This window comes from Ostrea edulis, chromosome 4, assembly GCF_947568905.1.
Source record: "Ostrea edulis chromosome 4, xbOstEdul1.1, whole genome shotgun sequence".
NCBI classification, from domain to species: domain Eukaryota; kingdom Metazoa; phylum Mollusca; class Bivalvia; order Ostreida; family Ostreidae; genus Ostrea; species Ostrea edulis.
The window spans coordinates 66,897,074-66,917,776 of NC_079167.1; the positions used below are offsets into that span (position 1 = coordinate 66,897,074).

Consider the following 20,703-nt stretch of genomic DNA (forward strand, 5'->3'; position numbering starts at 1 on the left):
TTCGGTTTAAAATTCGTTTCACAATTTCTTACAAAAGAAAACTTTCAAAAGAAAATTTACCCCACTGTTCATGCTGCTCTTGTTTTTACGTTTGATATCTAGAGTAACTTTAGTAATTTGATATTCTTTTGCTTAATTAACAAATGAAATTCGTATAGATCCTTATAATATGAAAACAATGTATATTTCAATACGGTTTAGGACTTGTACCTTGACTTGAGGAGAGAACAATAATAGGCATTGCGCCTGCTGTTCAATCCTATTCATGTAATGTTTTTTGTATGAATAGAACATTTCTTACATCCGATACTTATGTATGGTGTTGGTAATACGCACCAATGTGCAAACAAATTGAAGCGTCAAACTTCCGCCAGAGTTCGTTTGCTTATTCGTAGGTGACGTAATGAGGCCTCGACGGGGAGTTTGACTGAAGTGTCTTGTGATTGTACTCTGGTACATATTATCAGCGCGTTAACTGTAAAAAAAAAAAAAATGAATTAAACATTTCAATATTATGGACTTCCTTATCTACAATATCTGTATAGTCTTTGAAGGTAAGATCTTCCAAAAGTCTGATTTAATTTTTTGCATTCTTATGAGGCAAAATTTATTTTTAGAAGACATCTACATAAGAAGAAGACGTGTCTCGCTATTGTCTTTAACTCGACAGACTGTTCGACACCTATTTCATATCTGGATGTTTTACTGAACTTAGAAGGGAATGGCACACTATAACAACTCAATTCTATGACAAACAGGATGACTTCAGCTTCTCCATTGTCACATTTCCATATTCATGAAGCAGGGGGCGAGCGCTTATCTTTCTCTACGTCGGTTCAATTAATAATTTTCAACCTTACATTCTTCTCATTCACCACTACTACCAAAATTAGTGTATTGGGGGGGGGGGGGGGGGGTCGCCTGATGTATCTTTATTTGGATATCAAAATAACAAATAGTATTGAGGGTAAGGGGCGGAGATCCCCCACATCTGTTCTATGTGCCTGCATTAGGTCGAATTCTGCCTGACGTGCTTCATGCCGATTGCTAGAATGTCCTTTACATGCTAATTTTGACTATAGATTACTCCTTTTACCTGGCGTTTACCTGGCGGCGAATGTAACCGGTCAACAGGAGATACTTCCTCCTCTTAGGCACATTTCTCATCTCTGGTGTTTCTAGGGATCCTTTTTGCCCTGCTTTCAATTTTACATTCTTTAAAGAATCGATCATTGTGCGTTATCTTCACATTTTTCATGTAGGTATTTTGGTACGACATTGTTATTCAGCAGATATATAAAATTCAATCAACAAATCAGTAACATCAGCTCGCTGCGTGTTACGTTAAACTATTTTTGAGTCACGCCATACGATATTTCTCACACTGTACTACAGAGATTTATTTGAAAGAAAAGTGGCGAGTTCGCTAAAAGTTCGTTCATCAATCATCAAAAGGATTGCGATTAGCATGTCTGCAGTATCCTATCATAAGTTTTAGATAATAGATATAAAAAGAAAACACATCGAATGACTGCACCCAGAAGCTAAAGGTGTTTAATATGAAATCGACACGAAATATGTTCTTTGTGGTGAAAACATGCATCAATCGATAACATCCGACGCAGGGAAGAACAAACGAATCTCTGTTACATGTACTTGCACCAATGAAAACGAAAGTGCAAAGATATACAACACATGGAGAAACTGGTGGTGATGTTCTAAGCGGCAGAAACAGAAAGCGAGTGCACTTTGCGTAATATCACTGCTGAGTTCTATTAAAAAAATCTTTTTAAAAATCCTTTCCCATGAAATAAGCCTTAATCCAACTTATCTTAGATTTTGTCAAAATACACAAATTTCAGGATCAAATGATTGCAGTTAAAGTACTTTGTATAACTATTGACGACACTTTTATTCGTTGAGGATAGACCCGGGTTTTTTTTAATGATCAAATTATGCAATTAAGGAGTGATGGTTACAACAACCACAGTGAGGCTCCTGAAACCTGGTTTACAATGTGTCATGGCTGTGGAGTTGCGTCCTTAATATTGTCCTATTTTTCGCGCCCTCGGTGTTCTAAAGAGACTCTTAAATGAATAAGATTGACACTAAATTGTCCTGGAACAAGCTATTTCTGCTACATAATTATGAATAAATCAAGTCATTTTTCTAGATGAGCATTTTTTCTACCATCTGGGCTTCGTTTGTTCGTGTTCTATGGTGATTCATTAGATTGATACGAAATAGGAATGGTTATAAAATGCACCAAAGCATTGGAGTTTTATTTCGTGGAATATTGGAATGATATATTTTTAGAATGGGAAAAAGCCGCGAATTCAGGTGGCTCACAACACGTATCTGGATTCCATTATTCATGTTTGAAATTTTAAAGGACTGATAAAGATTTTTATCATCACTGGTTCCGAATTGAAAATATTCAAAATTCATAGAAGAATTATATGTACACCCCGTTGTTTTTGTATTTTAACTGTTTAAAAATGTTGAAAGAAAAATATCCAAAATACAACCAGGCTGAGTATACCAAAATCTTAGAACATTTAAATGGCCGTCCTGCTGTGACATTTTGGCGCGTCATGGTAATCCTCTTGTTTTTGATTAGTCAGTCCGCGGGCGGACTAATTACGCGGGCTGATCAATTAAAGTAGGTTGAACTTCAAGTGCGCTTGCGTGAAATTGGAATTCTGGGGGGAAATGAGATACAATAAGCAGGTTATTCGACTGTAATAAACTGCTGTTTAGCAGGTCATTCGTGCAAACCTTTAAAATACGTTGTATAATTTTTAAAGATTGATTGAGGTTGTACGCCGTTTTGCATATTTTTCAAAAAAGAAATTCAATAACAATATATACATATGCTGTGAAACCATCGCACAGAGTGGTTACTGATATAAGGGATTAAGATGACGATGTCAAGAAAATCTATATGAACCTTTGCGCTATAACCTTTGCATAGCGATGTATTCTATAATTAGAGGACATTATACCTTTACTCAAATAATATACCCCCTCAACTAATTCCTTTTCATATATACTGTGTGTGTGTGTGTGTGTGTGTGTGTGTGTGTGTGTATATATATATATATATATATATATATATATATATATATATATATATATATATATACATACACATGCATGTCTTTAGTTACAATAACACAAATTACAGCCAACCCTCAAACACTACATGTATAAGTCCCTAATATTACAACTTCCCAATTAGGTCTGTTATCTATTTATTTTAATATCCAGGCATATTCTGGATTAAATATAGGATTCTTCAGAATCCTATTCCCTTTATTATCAATAAGCGTATGCTCCTTAATAGGGTATAAAGCTCTCTGTATTATAGCTTACACATATACACTTAAACTTTATTAAGTATTTTTATGCCCCTGAGATCAAAGATCGGGGCATATTGTTTTTGTCCTGTCTGTCATTCTGTCTGAAACTTTAACCTTGCTAATAACATTTGAACAGTAAGTGCTAAAGCTTTGATATTTCACATGAGTATTCCTTGTGGCAAGACCTTTCCGTGGGTACCAACATTTTGACCTTGGAGTTTGACCTACCTTTTGAAAACTTTAACCTTGCTCATTACTTTTGAATAGTAAGTGCTAGAGCTTTGATATTTCACATGAGTATTCCTTGTGACAAGACCTTTCCGTGGGTACCAAAATGTTTGACCCTTGACCTTAGAGTTTGACCTACTTTTAAAATATTTGACATTCGTCATAACTTCTAAATGGTAAATTTATATTAGAGCTTTCATATTGCACATGAGGATTTCTTGTGACAAGATCTTTCTACTGGTACCAAGATATTTGTCCTTGTGACATTGGCCATCTTTAGAATTGGCCATTATAGGGGACATTTGTGTTTCACAAACACATCTAGTTTTTACAATAACGCATCGGTGCTAGAGGCCAACTATCTCTTAAAGACAGTGGTTTAACGTGTCTTCCGTGGCTTTCTCATAAAACCATGGACGCGCGAAATTGGTCAACTTCACGTTGAACACTTTCTACCCACCCTTTTTTGTGGGCAGGCAATATTTTATGCTAGTCTTTTTACATGTGTGTATGCAATGGGGGGGGGGGGTGGTCATCTTGTTAGACCCCCTATCGGATGTCTTTATTTTGTGTATATTTGTTCTTTTTCTCAATGTTAATTTTATAGATGTATTTAACAGGGGGTCATCTAGTCATTTGCAGCATATGATCTTAATTTTTACTTGGTTTTAATGACCCCCTGTACTGTATATACTTTTCGTCATTTACTAAAGAAATGACATTTTATATTCTCAAACTTGTTCTGATTTGCCTGCTTTGAGCCAAAAACGAGTGCAGTCCACTTGGCTAGTGCTTTTGAGCTAAGGATCATAAATACATTTGCACACACAACTATCCTTCTGCTTTCGGCCAATACATAAGTAAGTTTAGGCGACTATCTAAATTATTTACACAAATTGAAGCACAAAGATGGTGGGTTTCTGCACTGGATCCAGTAGAGGGCTCCATTCCGACCTCCTTTGACCCGTCCTCAACACAGTCTTCAAGAAGACCCGTCTCCCCGATTTTACGAGGGAGATCCGAGGGTCGATCGGCCATAGATGAAGAATAGCAAGCTATCTTCAAGAAGCCCTTCCCCGACTATACTGTGGGGATCCGTGGGCGATCGACTCTAGGAAGAGGAGATGGACCCATCCACCACCTTCTGGAGGACCCAACCATACCCGGATCTTCAAGAAGACCCGTCCCCGTTCCCAGGGGACCCAAGGGTCGACCACCATCGTCGCCTCGCCGCAACAAACCTAGTGTAGCAGGGCCCCTACTTGGCGGTCTGCTTTGTAAATCTTTACCATCATTGTATTAATTACAAAAATCATCACTTAGCTGAGTCGGTCAGTGGGTTAGCACGTCAGGTTCAAGTTTCAAGTTCAAGTGTCTTTATTCACTCAAATTAACAATACATGGTACATGAGGTCAAGTACATGTGATACATTCCAAAGGGAAAAGAGATACAGGGAAGAGAGACACAAACATAATCATGTTCACATACTTTCTCAAAGAATAGGAAGAGCCTGCGAAAAGGGCAGAAAATCCTTTTTTGCACTATCTGACATAGGATCCCATTTTCTCAACCCAATGACTGTATCTCATTTATATAAAACAATCGTTATGCCTACAGTACTTTATGGATGCGAACTCTGGAATAATATAACCTGTTCAGACCGTCAAAACCTTAGTATTTTTCAACATTTAGTGTGCAAAAAATCTCTAAATTTACCAAAATTATGCAGATCCGATATATATGAATCACTTTTTGATGTATTGCCCATCAGCGCAGAAATATATACAAGAAAACTACTGTTCTTAGGAAGGCTCTGTCGAATGGACATAAACACTCTACCAAAGAAAATATTCTTGACCCGATTATTTTCTTACTGGCAAAACCTTTCAGAGGTCCAATATGGTTTTATTCCAGATATCATTCAAACCTTGCAAACATACAATCTTACCAATTATATAAGTACATGGGTTGACAACGGATTCTTCCCCGATAAGTTATCTAGGAAAAGGATATCCAGAAATACTGTATCAATGTATCACCAAGACCAGCGGCAATTGAGGATGAACAGTCCGGATTTCCATTTATTCAGACAAATATTTTCAGATATAAAACCTGCCGCAATTTGGAAATTAGATAACATTGAACTTTGCAAATTCATATGCAAAATATATACAGGTATGCATGTAAATGGCCTTGTTCATTTCCGTCATTTATGTGGTAATTCGTTCACGGATGTTTTCTGTCACTCGTCTTGTTTGCGTCCAAGTACCGCCAGCATACGAGAACAGTGGTGGAACGCCATCGCTAATAACTTCAGTGTCGAACTGTGTGCAGAACTCTGTGGGCTCTCGGAATTTGAATGGTACCTTGTTCTTCTTGGTGGCCAAATATCTACACCTTTAAATAAGATGGACGCCACATCATTCCGTCTGCTGAACTTTAAATTGGTGCGCAGCACTTCAGCCCTATACTACAGATGCTCACTGCAGTAATTATATCTATATTAAATATGCTTTGGCTTTAAAAGGGACAGCTGTTACCATATGTACTCATCTATTGAGGTGTACAACTAAGAATATCCTATTCTTTTCTATTTTTGGTTATATTGTGTATATAATGTGTTTTTCCATTTTCTTTCTTTCTTTGTATGTACATGTATTTGTAATTATATTGATGTAAATGTATTTTCTTAATAATCTCCTCAGGGAGGAAATAAAGTATGAATGAATGAATACAAAGTGTACAACAATCTTTGATTCACAGGAATATTTGCCCACCTGCATGCCTGTCTCTACCGGGAGTCGATGATTCGAGGTTCTGATTTTGATAAATATTTTTCTAATTTTAGTAGATAAATTTACAAGGTATTTTTCACGACCAAAGTGGGACTTAAAAATTCTATAAATGTAGCCTTTTGATGAATTATTGATAATCACTTTCCCATTTTTGTATGAATTGACGATCGCTTAAACGTTGTTTAACAATAGCAAGGATCATAGTTTGGTCTAACGAATCGTGCCCGTCCCATACATTTGGGACACCACATGAAGACAGGATTTTGTGAATACAGTTTATCCGGGAATTGCTAATACCTTTTATAGCATGTTGCAGACGTCAAAATTTATTCAGTACACAGAAAATTTTGTTTTCTGTACAAGTCAGTAGATTAGTCCAAAAAGAAATCATTCTCGTAAAAGTATTTATATATAATGGAATACGCCCAGTTTCGCCAATTTATACGTTCAATAATATCAAAATTTTCATAACCCCAAATTTCAAAACACCGTATATCGCTCTTTGTGCTTGTTCACATAAATGTGTTTTATGTATAGCTGGCAGGGTGATGCTCCGTTTGGCACAAATATATATATCCATTATAAGAATGAATCGTAACACCTTTGTCAGGAATTAGAATGGTCATTTATTGAGGAAATAAATGACAAGAGTATTATAACATATATACAAAAGGATGTGTTAAACAGATTAACAAATCCGACAAATAAAAAGCAATACATAAATATGATGACAATGCTGCCTATGATAGCATATATACAAAGAGATGTGTTAAACAAATTAACAAATCTCACAAATAAAACACAATTCAATAAATATGACGACAATGCTTTGATAGTACATAATAGAACAAATAAAAATTGCCAAGTTCTAAAAAATGCCAAAGATGGGGCTATTACCGCCGCGAACAAATAAAAATTTATATGATGGAGGAGGGGAGGGTGATGGAAAGACTTCTGCTCCACATCTATCATCAACAAGTACAAAATGGCGACTGACGCTATTCCCATACACATGTGCACACAACATAGATAAAACTGTACATTCAATAGGCGCCAAATTCAAATGAAGAAAAAATATCACCAACATAAAAATTTTATTTTCATAAATATGTTTTTATGTATGGCTGATAGGGTGATACTCCGTTTGGCACAAATATCGCTCCATTATAAGAATGAATCGTAACACCTTTGTCAGGAATTAGAATGGTCATTTATTGAGGAAATAAATGACAAGAGTATTTTAACATACATACAAAAGGATGTGTTAAACATATTAACAAATCCGATAAATGTGTTTTTGCTTTACAGAAAGAGCCTGACTGAGAAAATATAATTCCTAGATACTTCTTTTACAGTTTCTATGGCATTACCATTGTAATAAAATGTCTTAGTCGGTATTTGACCTTTTGAAAAAATAAAAATCTTAGTTTTGTTAACATTTACATTCAGTTTCCATCGTGAACAATACAAATAAAAACTTTTTTAAATTACAGCATTTTGTAAATCTACATCTGTTTCAGCCATAATAACAGTATCGTCAGCATATAACAAAATAAAAAGTTTCAGATATACATATAATTCATCTTCAAGTATACTTGTTACACTTTGCAAACCAACACTGCTTTTATCCAGCAAAAACTGTTCCAGGTCATTGATATATAAGGAAAAGAGAAAAGGTGACAAATTCTCCCCGTGGCGGACCCCAATGTTACAGTTAAAGCAATCTGTAGTTGTACCATTTAGATTCACCATAGACTTAATACCTTCGTACATATTTTTAATGTAATTGAAGCATTTTCCCTTAATCCCATTTTTCAATACTTTATGCCATAATCCAAATCTCCAAACCGTATCAAATGCTTGTTTAAAATCTATGAAGGCGCAGAAAAGTTTTTCCGACTGCTGAACTGTAGATCGCGGGTTCAAGTCCAGCAGGGATTTTAGATTTTTTTCAGATTGCTTTCTACTAAAACTGCATTGTAAATTGAAAGTTTTTAATTTCACAATATTGTTGTACATGTACATATCCTCCACTGTTCATCCATATCAAATTTCTCTGGTGTAGCATACCTCCTTCAACAAAAGAATTCTTTGGAACACCTTTTCTTGAAATATTTAGTTATTTACACTTCCCATAATCTTTCCGGCCAATAAATTTGGTGCTTGCACCAATGTTACTTGTGAATAATATAATCAGGTTAAGGTACTTAAAGTTGTTTCAGTATGTTAACATTTAAAATATATACATTGCACACCAATATCAAAGCGGTATAATTAATATTGAATTAAGCTGCAGATAACACTACAAATAACAGGAGTATACATTTAAACTTTTAAAAAAAAAAAATTGACGTAAATATAATTTATGAATCCGTGCACATCAATGTTGCAAAATACCCGTGCTTGGAAATCGGTACCTAGAGGTTGGCCCATGACCTTCGAAACTCGTTGATTTTAATTATCTCAGAAACTTCTGATGATAAAAACGGTCGTGTGTATGGAAAATCACTTATAACACTCAAACTTTGGTTAAAACAAAGCACGAAGAGATGTAAAAGAAAACATTTGTATGAAGAGGGCAATATGCTAGAAAGTAGTAGGAAGGCAAATCCAAAATTGTTTTTCTCAAAATTTGCAAAAAAGAAAGCAAACAAAGTAAATGTTTCACTAGAGGATTTACATGAGCATTTTAAATATTTGGCTTCTGATGTAAACCTCACTCATGAAGACAGTTTAAATAATGTTATTTTTTGAAGAATTAGAAGAGGAAATTAGTTTAGAAGAAATTGAGGATGCTATTGAAAGTTTAAAGACGGGTAAAAGTCACGGAAAGGAATGTATTATAAATGAGTATTTTGTTGTGTTTAAAGACATTATGTTACCGTTTTTACATACCATATTTAATGCAATGTTTTCTACTGGATATTTTCCTAACATATTATACACATCGCTTATTGTTACTATATACAAAAAGGGAAGTACTACTGACCCAGCGAATTACAGGGGGAAATAGCTTGGTGAGCTGTTTAACTAAACTATTTACTTCAAGTTTGAATAAAAGACTTATGGTTTGGGTGGAACATAATGATGTCATCTCTGACGCTCAATTCGGTTTTAGACCTTCTTTAGGAACTGTTGCCTTGCAAACTGTAATTGATAAATGCAAAGTGAAGAAAACGAACAGTGATCAATCTCATAACTCCTACAAGCAATACAAAATAGATAGTTGGGCAAACACGGACCCCTGGACACACCAGAGGTGGGATCAGGTGCCTAGGAGGAGTAAGCATCCTCTGTTGACCGGTCACACCCGCCGTGAGCCCCATATCCTGATCAGGTAAACGGAGTTATCCGCAGTCAAATCAGTGTGCCAAGAACGGCTTAACAATCGGTATGAAACACGTCAGACAGCATTTGACCCAATGCGAGGTTGTATTGACGAACTAGATCGTTATAACGACCATAGAATTTGCGAAATGCTGACTTCAATCGAGACTGTTGAAATCCCTGTACCATCAACTTGTTTGTCAGTAGCTTATCTCGATTTAAAAACTGACTATACCCAGAACAAGCTCTTGCATATCGAATCAGTTGAGATATATAAACACCATATGCAGGTGATAATGGAATATTGCTACATAAATGTGGGAAGTTGACGATGGAGAAGCTGAAATCATCCCGTTTGTCATACAGTTGAGTTGTCAGTTTGCCGTTAATGTCTACTTTCAATAAAATATCTAAGTATGAAGCAGAAGTGGACGACTCTGTGGTGTCCTTTATTTCGAGCTCACAGGGATATATCAAATCGACATATGAATGAAAGCTATCATTGTTAATAGACAAAACGTCATCGATATATCTAAAAGTCGAATTGAAGGTCACAGCGAGAGATTTTTTCTTCTCACGTAGAAGTTTTTGAATAAATTCTACTTCATATGAATATAAAAACAGGTCAGCTAACAAAGGAGCACAATTCGTGCCCATGGGAATTCCAACAAACTGTTGGAAGACCTGATCACCAAAGACCATGAAGATATTGTCAATGAAGAACTCTAGCATATTTTTTATTTCAACTTCAGAGTACTTGTGCGTGGAATCAGAGTGGTGTTTAACAAAGTAAGTTTTTAATGACTGATCACTAGATATGAATATTTCCGTTTTCCGTTTTTGTTGAAGAAGCAACTGTTTATGATGTCAAAAAGTCTAGTCTTTAATTTATCGTGAGGAATGGTCGTGTATAGTGTTGAAAAGTCATAGGTTTTAATGCTATTGATTTGGGGAAAATTCTGTGATTTCAAGTTTACTAAAAGTTCTTTAGAATTTTTTAGAATCCACATTTGATTAACACCACTTCTGGCATATGTAGTCGCACAGCAAGTTTGAAGTTTCTCCTTCACAGCTGTTAACATTTTCGTGAGGAGCAAAGATAGGGGCTTAGTAGAGCACTTACTAGATCCAGCAATGTATCTTTGTTTGTAAGGGTTTTTATGTAGTTTAGGAATCCAGTATAGGTACGGTAACTCATATTCATTCGACCCATTGACTGGAATATTAAATGTGTCTAAAACTGAAGCATGGTTTTGAAGAATTTCGTTTTTGAAAGGGCAGTTGGAGTATAAGTATGATTACCAAAAGTGGAATTAATGCCAAGTTCGTTTAAAATACAGTTGTAATAATGAGCCTTACAAACAAAGACAATGTTGTTACTAGCTTTGTCATCTGGAACCAAAACATATTCCTCATGTAACCTATCTAATTCTTTTATCACTTCTGGTTTACTAAACACAGAAGGATAGATGGTACGTACTTTTGTTTTCATGTGTCTAATGCGGGATTTTAATATCCCTCTTATGCTTTTAACCCATTCTGACAGTGTATCAAGTTCTTCTTTTTCATATTTAGCCCATCGTCTGGCATAATCTTCGACAGAACTCATAATAGAGATGAAGTTCTGTCACCAATTAAAAGACCGAGGTTCTCTGTATTTAGGACCTTTAAGGATAAGTGATTTGAGGTCCTCATTTTCAACTATATCAACATCACAAGTAATGACATGTCCAGCTGGACTGTAGTTGAAAGAAGATGAAGAACAAGAACATGTTGGTGGATTACGTATAAGATGGTCTATATCTAAGCACTGCAAAGTTTGTTTATAATTAAAAAGTTTGGATGCAATAGTAGAAGTATAGCTGTAGGAAATACAGGGTGTAGACTTGAACTTGAAATAAGTAGGAATACACGACTGAACCCTTTTATGACGAAGAATGTCGCTTATGTTGACGGCATCTATTCCTTTGTTTGTAAATTTGAGCTTAAGGAACTGACGGCATGATTTGGAAGGAATATCATCCATGGTCCGTGCTGGTTTATAGAGCCTGTGGTAGGCAACATCCATAATCATAGAGTTCAGTCTATATTCAGGTGTTGAAAAATCCAAGTATAGACTAGCCACAGCTTCTTCCAATAACGTATGTAAAACCCTCAATGGGATAGAGAAAAGTTTTGTACGAATATGATGTGGACCCAATTGTCTGTTGACGTGAGGCAAAAGTGAATCAAACGTGACATCATTTATACTTGGTCTTTTATATGAACGATGTCCGTGACTGCGTTTTCGTCTTTGGGTATTGGGAAAGAGTCCCATCACATTAACGTTATTTCCTTGTGGACTAGTCAAATTTCCCACATCATATACATTATCATTGCATCCATATGGAAATGCAGTGCCTAGGGTCCTGATCCAGTGATCTTCTCGTTGTCTACGAAAGGGGGTGCTTAATGTAGGATTGTTTGTGTGATGGTAAATTTTTTCTAAAATCCTTACCCTCATGGACAAGATGGAGTGGTCCGGTGCATTAAAATTATTGTAAAGAAGTTGGTTACCACCATTATTAATTTGAAATCTGTGCCCCGATATTCTTTTATTAAGTGAACCCTTGGTTTCTCCCACATAAATTAAGCCACACAGGTTACACTCAATGGCGTAGACGACGTTAGAAGATTTACAAGTCAGATTATCAAACGTTTTGGTACAGAAACTACGTCCAAATATCTTTCTAAGAAAAAGAGGCTCTACTGCTGTTTTATAGATTTTAAACGGGCGTTTGATTCGGTAGACAGAGCTAAATTGTGGAACGAAATTTCTATGCTAGGTATTAGAGGCAAGCCTCTTAAGATTCTTCGATCATTATACAATAATATTAAGTCATGTGTTCTGTTAAAAGGAAATTTATCAGATTTCTTTGTAAATAATATTGGCGTTTTACAAGGGGAGATAATTTCTCCCCTACCTTTTTCTTTGTACTTAAACGACTGTGAGAAGGAATTTTTGCTTAAGGGCAATGCTTCCATAGAGCTACAAGAATTATCTTTATTTCTATTAATTTAACAGAAAACTGGCTTGCTCCTCGTATGTATAATAGGAACAAATGACCACTAGTTCCCCGAAACTGCCCCAAGAAACACAAGATGTATATGGTGGACAAAATTTTATTGAGGTTTTCACTATACATGTAGATAGCAGCAAACAAATCCCATATTTACATAATACAGTTGTAACAAGTCAGCTGACGCGTCACATTTCACACAATGTCATAACAAGCACACACAATAGTCTGAGTGTCTAATTGGGAGAGTGGATGGTATGGCTGCATTGCAAATCCGAACCAGGGGAGATAACCGGCTACCGACATAACAATGTAGAACGGGCAAACTGGTGGCCCCGTGGTACACACAGGTACACACAGGCGCCGTTAAGTCCAAATGCGTGTATGACATAATGGTTTTGGACCTACCTGATGTCCCTGTTCCTCCGGGGGATTGCTGCTGGGTAATAGTGCCGGTACTTCCTCGTACCACACAAGGCACTCCAGACACAGTCTCCCCTCCATTTAAAAGAGGTGGAGAGAGAAACCAAGCCGTGCTGAGGCTAGTGATTCTCCAATCCATATTTTACTTTGTACCGTAGACAAATTCACTGACTTAGAATGGCGACCAGCTTCGCACACTGACAGCCCTCCGTCGTAACAGACAGATGGGGGAGGAACAACAGGCCAGATGAGATCCAAATATTCCTTTTTATCTCCCCTGGTCCGCAGCACACCCAACAATGCGACGAAGAAGGCGGTAAAGAAATGCCAAGGGCATTTTCTTCCCTGGTTTGTGTATATTGCTGAAATACCAGAGGAGATGAATCTGTAAAGATAAAAATGCTATGCGCAGATTACTACAATACACGTGCAAAATATCATGTAAAGCATTAAAATATTAAGAGGGTGGGTGGGTGGATTTTTGGCTGCTGATGTTTGTCGATGATGCCGGAAAAGGAAGCGTAGGGCAGATGAGGTTAGACAACTCATTAAGGGATTGGCTGTGTTTACCTTAAATTGTACCTTAGCTTATTCCGCTTAATATCATGAATTGATGAGGCCGGTATGACAAAAATACACATGCTATATCGTAAATTAATAGAGATTATTTTGATACGAGGATAAAATAATCAGAATTAATGTATGCAGATGATATGGTTATATTAGCTGAATCGGCCTCTGACTTGCAACTTATGTTGAATTAATTGGAAATTTACACTGAAAAATGGTCTTTAACGGTTAATATTGAAAAAACAAAAGTATTGGTTTTTAGAAACGGGGGTATTTTACGATCAGACGATAAATGGCTCTATGATAATGAACAAATTGAAGTAGTAAATAAATTTTATTTATCTTGGATTATTGTTGAATTTTAATGGAAAATTTTATGTCACACAAAAACAGTTATCATTACAATGTAAGAAAGCTTTATTTTCTCTAAAAAGAAAATGTTCTAATATGAGCTTGAATTTCACAACACTAATATTCTTATTTGATACATATGTAGGGAGCATTGCAAATTATGGATGTGAAGTGTGGGGTGCTCATTCAGCTCCTGATATCGAAAAAGTTCACATGGATGTTTGTAAAAGCATACTGGGTGTGAAAAGTGCTACTCCTAATGTAATGATTTATTGTTATTTGGGTAGATTACCATTGCAATGTGTGAGAAAATTACGAATTTTAAAATATTGGTTAAAGTTTTTATCAACAAAAAATTGTATCTTGAAATCATGTTGTGACAATATGTGTGATGAAATGAGTAGTAAACAAAACTGTAAAAATTGGGTAGTAAATGTTAAAGGTATTTTGTCAAATGTTGGATTGATGAACCTATGGTTAAATCAATGTACTTTGAAGCCACAATACATGTTTGCAGTTGCTAAGCAACGCATTTTTGATAATTGTAAACAAGCAAATACTTTCTGAAATCAACTCTTCCTCAAAATGTAGAATTTATAAACATTTGATTGGCCATTTTACTTTACAATCCTACTTAACTAAAAGAATTCCTATGCATTATAAAAAGTTTATATGTCAGTTAAGATTATCGTCTCCCTGGTTAGTTATTGAAACCGGTAGATACAAAAATGTTCCTTTAGAAAGACGTCTATGTCCTTTATGTACCTTAGATGTAGAAGATTAGTTTAATTTTTTCTTTAAGTGTACCTATTACAGTCATTTAAGAATCAAATTTTTGAAAAAGTATTATTATATCAGACCCTCTGTCTTTAATTTTTTTAAGAATTCCTTTGAAATTAGAAATACCAATGTATAAGCACAATTTTTATTCTTTCTTGACTTTTATATGATTTTAGATTTATTACATTGTATACTATATGTCTATAAGCTGTATTTGCTTTTGACTAATAAACAACAACAACAGATTATCACTAAGATGATTGTTCTTTATTTCTGATGTGAACATCGCATACCATCGCTGAGAGTGAATATTATGCACTCATCCCAAAACGACATTTTACAAAGTAAAATCTTTGACCCGGTTCTCAGTGTCCGAATACCGCCGCGGTGACCGAGAGGTTAGAGCGTTCACCCCGCATGCGGAAGGCCTGGGGTTCCAATCCCGGTCGCGACACACCTAAGTCGTTAAAAACAGGTAGTGATAGTTCCATCGTCAAACGCTCGGCATCAGGTGTGAATGTCACGGATCCTCGGAGATGACCTTAAAAACGGATGACCCGTGTCACAGTAGGTATGGCACGCTAAAGAACCCTCACTGCTCAAGCGCCGAGCATAGGCCTTCACCGGTCTTGGTGACGTCTCCATATGAATGAAAAATTCTCGAGTGAGACGTTAAGCAAGATACAATCAATCAATTAACCCCGTCCCGGCATGATCAATGTTCAATGTGATCGCACGACAGCGGCCGCTGATTGATAACAATTAGGAGATTACTCAGGTGCCTAAAAATTAATTTCATGTTGTCAAAACAAATACTATTCACAATGTTTCAAGAATTACATGCATCATCTCTTTAAAGCCTTAAATCATTCCATAACTTGCAAATTGCCATCTCTTGAATTGTTAATTGCATAATAAATTGCGTCAACTCATGTATTTGTTTATTTCCTGCTAATAAAAAACCAAGCAATCTCACGAATTAATAGAATCCCGCAAATCATTTTGATTAATATTTTATAGAAAGCCAATGATTTTTCCAAGTGACCCTCTTAGATATTTTTTTTAAAGTTGTATTCCACGAAAATTAAAAGTTTTTGGTGTTCGTTGTTTTAATGATCTCTAATATTAAAAACAAAGTGATTTTGCAGATGGTAATAATTAACAATGGGCGCCATTGGTGCTGTACCCCGACGTACGAGGCTGGCTTACGTTACCTCGAAAAATTGGTATTTCTCAGAACGAAAAGGAACCAGAATACCTTTTCCTTGCAAAACGCGACCACTATTTCACAAATTGAATGTTGCTTAATTTGATGGCAAACATGAAAAGAACTCCTATACTTCGTATAGCATTTTATATCTCTCAACTGATTCGATACACAAGAGCTTGTTCTGCGTATGGTCAAGCTACTGACAAACAAGTTGATAGTACAGAGGATTCAACAGTCTCGATTAAAGTCAGCATTTCGCAAACTTCTATGGTCGTTACTATGATCTAGTTTGCCAATACAACCTATCAATGGGTTAAATGCTGTCTGACGTGTTTTATACCGATTGTTATATAATCACGTACACACGAAAGGAAATTATTTGTGAAATTTACAGCAGCGTTTGTAACACACACACACACACACACACATACACACACACACACACAGATATATATATATATATATATTATATATATGCATCACATATAATATTTGACCAATTACTTTCTTCATCATTAAATTTAACCTATCAAAGTCCGCGTTTTTTGTAATCCCAAATTTTACGTTCATAAGCACATTTGAAATTGTAATTCAAAACGAGCGAGATATATGTAGCTTTTTGAAGATATATTTCCTATGATAATCCTTGCCAAATGTATTAAGACAGTAATGCCCATATTCATATGATATTAAATTCCTGTTGTGTTCATTTTTGTTTATTATTGAATACACTTTTTTGTACTAATATGCTCCATGTGGGGCCGCTTAGTGAAATAAAAGTTTCACAAGTTTTGTACAGAAGTGATTTTTTTAAAGACATTTTCCCCGAGATTTAGCTGTGATTAATTTATTTCTGATGTTTAGGTAATTATCGACTTCTACGTAAAACAAACTATCCAAAATTATTTTGCTGTAAATAAAAGGGGCGGGTACGCCTGATGTTCTATACACACCCCCTCTCGGGTACTCCGTTGTCCGTTAGTCCGGGCCCGATCTATTGTCTCATCTTTGATTGACCGGCGGTATGTATTTGATCTTAGTCCGGGTGATTTGAGTACTACATGAAGGTGACAACTCAAAATTTTATAATTAGGGACAACACCCCGGGGGAACGCTGATCCCGCGATTTTGACAATAGTGTGAAAAATCATGGCAGATTAATTACCATTAATCGGTAATGAATTGAGTAGTGAAACTAATTGTTTAAGTCTTGCGCAAACATCTTTAGATACCCTATATATAGAGCCGTAACATTTTGGAAGTTCTGAAAGTCTATAGTTGTGCTGCTGACTGCAATAGAAGCTACAAGAGATCTACCATACGTCCGACGTTTTGAAATCCTATACCTGTGATCTTGCCTACAATAGAATCTACAAGAATTCTAAAACATTATGGTATGTTTTTCTTCATATATTGATAATTGATTCACGAACACCCACCCACCCACCCACCGCATTTTTTCCCACTTATTGATCAAAATATACTGTTTTTAAAAGAGTTCACCCCCAAAAAATTAAGGTGGTGCTTTATAAAGGGTAATACTAAATTTATTAGAGTACGCTGGTAAAATTTCAATGCAATTTAATTATTTATTCATACGTATACCGTTTAATTAAATAAAAAAAAAATCTTCACCTTTTCATTAAAGTCTGGTACCTATTCAAGTTCTTTAATTTGTTTAAACTACTGTCATACATTGCGTTATTCAATAATTTTCCGAAATCTTGCAATTCTCATTCACTATAATTTTCAAACTAATAGAATATTGGGAGTTATCAAAAAGATATCTAAAGTTGACTCGATCAAGGAGGATGAAAAAAGTCAAAACGAATCTGTAAAATTAGAAAAATAATCTACTAATTACAGGAAGAATAATTACATGGTGAACGTTTTTAGCATCGAGAGAATTTATTTATTTGGAAACAAGTAGGAGCCGCTTCACTTTAGGCGAAAAACGACACGAATAAAAACAATGCATAAATTGAACAAAAGTTAGACTCCAAACTATCATTTTTCTGGTAAAAGTAAAAACACAAGAAACACTCCGCCAGTGTATGTGCAGTATTCTTGTTGATGACAACGTCGTTATCTTATGAATATGTATGAATCGAGAAATGTAACTTAGTAATTGGGGATTATATTCGCGAATATAGCACATGTTGGAAAGGCTTTTAAAAATACACAGGGGCGGATCGAGAAATTGCGGTGGGAGGGGGGGCAACTTTATGAGACAAGGGCCTTGAGGCCCCTAGTGGGTCCAGTGAATCCCCGGAAGCTCCTGGATTTTACAGATTTTATAGGGCTTCAAATAAATGTCTCCTATGTAGTAATATTTTCTATAATTTTTTTTATAAAGGGAAATTAATAAAATGACGCAAATTTTAGGGGCTTTTTTGGTTATTGCTCTGAGAGTGAAAGAAATTATTGCTTTTTATATCGTTTGCATTTTACTAAACAAGAGACCATGATTTATTTTAAAATTTTACGAGGGGGGGGGGGGGGAGGGCGCCGGCTGCGCTCCCCTTAAATCCGCTACAGATACAAGTTTAATTTTGATACTAAAATAAACTAAAAATTCTTGATTTTCTGCCTGCAAATTTCCGCCATTAGGATCCCCGTGTATTATCATGAACACCCACTGCAGCGGCAGCATAAGGTTATATAAATAGCCACCGTCTAAAAATGAAGATGTTTCACTGGTTTGTTTGTAAACATATATGTAAAACTATTCGAGTCTTCGTTTGATAAAATTCACATGACTAGTAAGTGATTAGAAACTGACCTTATTGCATTTTTTAAAGAGTTATGTGCCCTTTGTGAAAATAAGAGAGAGAAAATATGATTTTCTAAATATGTGTGTGGTAAATGATTAATCAAATATCTTGGTAAAAAGTTACATACATTTTCTGTTTATGAAAATATGAAATATAATTAATCATTTACCGCACATATTTTTAGAAAATAAATTTCCCTCAATTTTCAAAAAGGGTAGATAACTCTTGAAAAAGGTCAACTTGTACCAGTCATGTGAATTTGATCCCCTTAACTTTAATCATCATTTAATAATAAACGTTTCAATTTAAAAACAAATATATTTAATCTACAAGTCGAAAGTTACACGTAGATGTAGTCTTGGGGTTCTTGAGAAGATTTTTCCTATTTATTTCCATGTGATTCTAAAAAGTTATATGGATATGAATATGTAGTTGAATTGCACTGTTGAAAATTGAAAATATTATTTCTAAATGTTTATACTTTTCTATATTTCTCAAGAACATGTCTATTATTTACTTGTTAAAAATCAACAAAGGAAATGAACTTAGCAAAGAATGATATAGGCCTACATAATGGAAGTTATAACACTTTACACTAATGAAGTGATGTAACAACCCCCCCCCCCTCCCCCCAAGAAAAAAGGCAATATGAGCGGCAAGGCATGGGATCTCCTTGGATAAACTAACATGTGTTGTGTTGCATGTAAAAAAAAAAATCTCTGTTTATTTATTCTTGATTATTTTCATTTATTTATGTTCTCCTATGCCAGTTTTAAAGTTAAACTGATAAACACCCAAAACCCTATATTTTTCATTGAGAAAGCTCCTAAAAATCTTTGATTGTTTATGTTACACGTACGTCCCTTCGAGAAATTTTCAATCACATTTGGTCATCAGTCGCCAACAGTAGCAATCGCAACAGTGGGTGAAGTACCTATTTAGACTTATGCTGAACGCTCAGTGTCGTAACAATGAGGTTTCTTTTAGTGCCAACGCCTACCACGACACGGGACCTTCGTTACTGTTATCCCCTCCCCTCCCTTAAAAGAAGAGGGACATATTGCTTTGCACCTGTAGGTCGTAAGGCATGCTGTCCTCTCAATATCTTGAGAACTGTTCACTTGATAGTGATATTTCATACCTGGATTGGTTAAGGGTAGAAAAGGAACTCTATAATGATTTTCAGATCAAAATATCAAAGGTCAATCTATGTTGGACACAAGAAATTGTCTGCACAATATCTTGAAAACTCTTTGCTTGACATACATCAAACTTGGTAAACTTAAGACGTAGATGACATATCAATTTTGAGGTCACGTGGTCAAAGGTCAAGGATCAAACTGGGCATAAAAATATACTGTCCGTTTATTATCTTGGAAACCCTTCGCTTGACATCAAAACTAACATGCACTGGTACATACTAAGGAGTAGATGACCTCTACCGATTTTGAAGTCACATGGTCAAGTTTCAATCCATATATACTTCATATAGGAAGATATTGTCCGCTCAAAATATCTTGAAACCCCTTTTGCTTGACAAACATCAAACTAGGTACAATGGTACATCCTAAAATGCAGATGACCCCTATTGATTTTAGAACACATACTTCTTATTCGATTCTGCTAACTGAAATCTTTTCCTGTTCTCTTTTTCAGGCCACAAGTAGTGAGAAAGCTATGTAAGTATAAAATAGACATTTAAAAAAATCTACCAGTAAAGTTAGTCAATGAAGATATACTTTAAATGATTAATTACTGTAAATATGTAAGTATACAGTGAAGATAGTAATGTACTGTATATTTTCCCCGTATTACACAAGAAT

The 20,703-nt window shown here is 35.4% G+C and overlaps 1 protein-coding gene across 1 annotated transcript in view; it reads left to right on the plus strand.

Moving 5' to 3' along the window:
• Nucleotides 1-20,703, plus strand: part of LOC125669113 (pre-mRNA-splicing factor ISY1 homolog) — a 40,877-nt gene that overhangs the window by 15,297 nt on the left and 4,877 nt on the right. The window contains exons 2-3 of the mRNA XM_056161437.1: nucleotides 14,262-14,377; nucleotides 20,537-20,559. Of these exons, the coding sequence (XP_056017412.1) occupies nucleotides 14,262-14,377; nucleotides 20,537-20,559 (139 nt within the window). The remainder of the gene's footprint in view (nucleotides 1-14,261; nucleotides 14,378-20,536; nucleotides 20,560-20,703) is intronic.